Here is a 4904-nt window from a genome sequence, read left to right on the forward strand (position 1 = left end):
GTTTAAGAAAAGATTTAATAAACAAACTTGTAATTGATTTTAAAGTCCTAAAAATTAGGAAAGTAGCTTAAAATTACAAAATTATCCAATGTGAAATTTATTTTTAAAGGGTAAAAAGAGCGAACAATATTTCGCTAAGGGGTTTCGTGCTTTTAATATAGATATAGATATAGACTAGTCTTAGGATACGCACATTGCACGTGTACTTAATACCGATGCCTATAATTTTTAAAAAGTTATATATAGATATCTAATCTTTGTATACGTGCGAACAACCCTTCTCAAATATTAAAATAATATCTTTTAAAAAAATTTAATTGGGTTTATATTGCAAAAATCTTGTACAATTGCTGGTAATAACTTTCAACTACAAATCTGTAAAAATGCCAATAGAAAAACTATACCAGCAGACGGCATATAGAGTGGAGATTATACTACAGTGAGTAATTAATGATATGAAGCATGAATTAAAATATATTAGCTAAGTTATTTAGTCAATTGTACAGAATTTTTTGTTTATGGCACTACAAAAATTAAATATATAAAGAAAAAAAAGCAATTTTAAATTCAAATCAACTAAAAGATGAGGAGCTTTCAAACACATCACACACACACACACACACACACACACACACACACACACACACACACACACACACACACACACACACACACACATATATATATATATATATATATATATATATATATATATATATATATATATATATGCAAATATATATTTTTATTTGGGAGATCTTTAGTACGTCAAGTATTTTTTTAGATTATTAAATATTATAAGTTTTCAAATAAAGTTTTAATAGCCAAAATTTTAGTTAATTTTAAAGTCCTAATATTAGAAAAATAATTAAATGATTATTTTGTCTACTGCGAAATTTATTTTTAAAGGATAAAAAATGTGAACGATATTTTGCTAAGGGGTTTCGTGCTTTTGATATAGTATAGATAATTTCCCTTTTGATTTTTGAAAACACTTGAAAAATGTACTACTGGTAAAAGAAAAAAACTGCTCGACTCTTTGTGAAAAAACTGTAATTAGAGTGGACTGTAGCTTTAACCTTACCACGGAATCTCATGATTTTGACGAAATTAACATGAAAAACCTGCTTCTTATTGTTATGACTCTGCATTTTAATTATTCACTTTCATGTATCAACTTGTGCAAATGATGCATTTAATATGTCGGGAAGATTTTAAATGATTAAATGCATGTTTGAAAAGTTATGTGAATGTTTGAGATCGGGAATGGAGAAAATAATTTGAGTATAATTGAAAATGATAAGGAGGAAAATGCTTCACGTGAAATATACCCCAACTTTAAAAATGTACAACTCATAATACAGGAAGAAGCTTGACTATAATGTATGGATAATATAGACAGAGGTTGACTATAACAGTCCTTCCCCGATTTTATTTTAAGTTTACTAATCTAATAAGTAATTAAAGTAGTCGTCATTTGATATTGAACTGACTTTTCTCATAAAGATAATTACTAAACTCCATATTTGTGTAAAGGGTAAAATATGTTTATAATAAATGATCGCGTGAGAAAGTGACATGTGGAGCCAGAGACAGAAGATAGTTGAATCCGAAGACAACAATCCCGTTTGTTATCAGAGAAAATAATACTCATAAAGATGAAGTAAATGCCTGTCACCCGGTAGCATTTAATAAGGATATTCTACAGCATTAAGTGCGCAGCCCGTTGCAAAGAATATGTCATTCACTGCCTGCCGTTACACATTCTTCAATGGCCCTCATAATTGACATTAAAGAGGGGCTTGATCCTAGGACCTTGTTCCCTAGGTGTAGCTATAAATAGTGAGCTCTATTATCGTTATAAAAGACACAAATTTTCTGAAAAACATACGCTACACTCTATTCAAAACTCAATATAATTCTATCTTCTTGTTTATTGATATCATTGTTGTCGTGTCCGGAAACCTTGCTCCCATAATTACTATTTCTGCTATTTTATCTCCATCTCAAGGCTAAGTATTACATTTTCGTCTAATTCATCTGTTATTTCATGATCAAATTAATTCACTTGTCTATAAACCACGTATAAATTCAACTATACCGTTTTACAGAAAAATAGTTTGGCGCCCACCGTGGGGCTTAGACAGTTGTGTAATTAAGTTGGTCCTTGCCTCTTTTACTAACGTGTTTGATTATCTGTTCTTAGCAAAAAATCATAGAAAATGGCAGATAATGGTGTTAACAACACACACAACCTTGAGGCCCAAGGAAATCATCCTCAGCACGAGGATTCAATCAGCGATACCCGCAGTGAGGGGAACGAGGCCACACTGGTCCATGGAAGACGATACTCGTGACATGTTCGAGAGGCGACTCCTGATGATGCTGAAGAGGAGCACGTTGTCGAAGGGGTAAGGGTCCTGCAAGAGCAACAAGAGGCCATTCTAGGCCATCTCACATGGCAGGATAAGGTTATAACAGAACTGAAGCAGACATTATCGGGTGCCTGAAATAATGCGAATGGACGAGGTCCAGTTCCTCCCGGTGCTCCCGCAAATCAAACAACACAGAAGGTCGACAATAATACCCCGATGGGCGAGGTTGGCTTCGATGGGGTTGGGGGGAGTGGATCCGGTCACAACAACGAGAGCGATCCCTTCAAAAACAAACTCATACGGTTTATGAGGGAAGTGAATGCCCACATGGCCCAAATCACGGGTGTGCCACCGATGCTGAAAGGACCGGACTCAAAGAAGTATACTCAATTGCCATACAAACCAAGCGCGACACCATAGTTGATCCCGAAACGATTTAAAATACCGGACGTGCCGAAGTATGATTGGACTTCAGATCCTCAGGAACATATCACCACATATACAATGGTGGTGAAGGGGAACGATTTAGCTCCCCACGAGATTGAATCAGTGTTGCTGAAGAAATTCGGAGAGACTCTTACGAATAGAGCCTTGACGTGGTATTCACTTTTGCCCGAGCTTTCCATAGATTCCTTCGAGATGCTCGCAGATTATTTCATTAAGGCCCATGCTGGGGCCAGAAAGGTACATGCCCGAAAGGCCGATATTTTCAGGATTGCACAAGGAAAGCCCAAGTTGCTACGGGAATTTGTAACCCGGTTTCAGAAGGAAAGGATGTTACTACCGGCCATTTCAGATAAATTGGAGGCTGAAGCATTCACCAAAGGTTTGATTCTGAGGAGTTCCGATGCTTCCCGGAAGTTGAAAGAAAGCTTGCTCAAATTCCAAGCGATAACTTGGGCGGATGTTCACAACCGGTACGAGTCAAAGATAAGGACTGAGGATGATCAGCTCGGTTTCCCGGTGTCGGTTAAGGGTCGGGCGAAGAATAAAGAGAAATCAAAAGACAATTTCGACACAGATCGACGGTCTTCGAGAAGCCGGTTTTTGCCCTATGAACGGGTCTAAGGACCCGATAGAGGTTTCAGGTCGGCAGATAGGTTCGTTACCGATAGTAGAACTGATCGTGGCCAGAGCAATAGGTCATTACAGGACAAGGAAACATCAGGTTCTCGAGATTCTTCCTACCATAGACTTTCAGAATATAACTTTAATGTAAATATAGTAGAGTTAGTATTGGCTATGAGGAATATTAAGGAAGCACGATTATCGAAATCAATGAGATCCGATCCCAGCCAGAGGGATCCTAATTTGTGGTGTGAATACCATGGGACGAACAGTCACCGAATTGGGGACTGCCGGCATCTGTGTGAAGAGGTTGCGACGCTGCTAAAAAATGGCCATCTCAGGGAATTCTTAAGTGACTAGGCTAAAAACAATTACGGTAGCAATCATGAAAACACGGAGCCCTCAAAAGCAGGAGAAGATCACCCGCGCATGACGATCAACATGATTTTTTGGGGGAACAAGATTAACGGGGTTACCTTCTCGACAGCAAAAAATATGAAGGTATCAGTAATCCACAGCAAGAGACTCTAGGAAGTCGTTGAAGACGACATCACTTTCACGGAGGAAGATGCATATGGATTATTGTTATCGCACAACGACGCATTAGTAATTTCTTTAAATGTGTTAGATTTTAAAATCAAACGTGTTCTGGTGGATCTAGGGAGCTCGGCCAATATTATAAAATATAGGGTATTGGAGCAGGCCAAGATTACCGGAAGCATCATTCCGGCCACAAAACTCCTCCCCGGGTTTAACCTAGCAAGCGTGACAACCCGAGGAGAGATCCTGCTGTCTACGAATGTTGAATGGGTGATAAAGACGACCCTTTTTGAAGTGGTGGATGGTGATATGGGCTACAATATTATCCTGGGAAGACCATGGTTGCACGAGATGAAACCTGTGCGATCGACATATCACCAGTTGCTGAAATTCCCAACTCCCGAGGGAATTAAATAAATAATAGGTGACCAACCGACAACAAGGGATATTAATGCAATTTCGGTCTCCATTAGCAAAAAGAGAGAGCATGCGGCATCGCAATTATAGGACCCAATGCCTGCTCTCAAGTCAAGTGAAGTATAACGACCCGGCCGGTCTTTTCGAGTATTACAACCCCATCTCCCCATTTAATGCTCAAATTGTGCTTAACGGTTGTTATTTGACATACCGAGGTAATTGGTTTGGGTCCGGTGAGGTTTTGGAGTAATTTGAAATATTTAGTTCCAAGGTTTAGAACTTAAGTTAAAGAGGTTGACCGGATGTTGACTTATGTGTAACGACCCCGAAAAATATTTGCTAAAGAAATTAAGGTTTTGTGATGCCGAACTAGGCTTACGTGCCGTGACTCGGATGCTTTGGGTTGAACAATGCACTGGTGAGTAAAGAAAAAAAATATTTCTGCAGCCCACTATGCGATCGCAGAATCACTTTACGGACCACATAATGGCCGCAAAGTGAAGC

General features: G+C 38.4%; 1 protein-coding gene across 1 annotated transcript; it reads left to right on the forward strand.

Annotated features, from left to right (window-relative positions):
- Positions 1-2879: 2879 nt before the first annotated feature.
- On the forward strand, positions 2880-3443 carry LOC107797992 (uncharacterized). Its single transcript, XM_016620914.2, has one exon. The coding sequence runs from the start codon at positions 2880-2882 to the stop codon at positions 3441-3443; it is 564 nt and encodes a 187-aa protein (XP_016476400.2).
- Positions 3444-4904: the final 1461 nt, after the last annotated feature.

This window comes from Nicotiana tabacum, chromosome 9, assembly GCF_000715075.1.
Source record: "Nicotiana tabacum cultivar K326 chromosome 9, ASM71507v2, whole genome shotgun sequence".
NCBI classification, from domain to species: domain Eukaryota; kingdom Viridiplantae; phylum Streptophyta; class Magnoliopsida; order Solanales; family Solanaceae; genus Nicotiana; species Nicotiana tabacum.

Excerpts from the sequence above, each read along its gene's own strand:
- LOC107797992 (XM_016620914.2), top strand. The coding sequence starts at position 2,880 with ATGGTGGTGAAGGGGAACGATTTAGCTCCCCACGAGATTGAATCAGTG.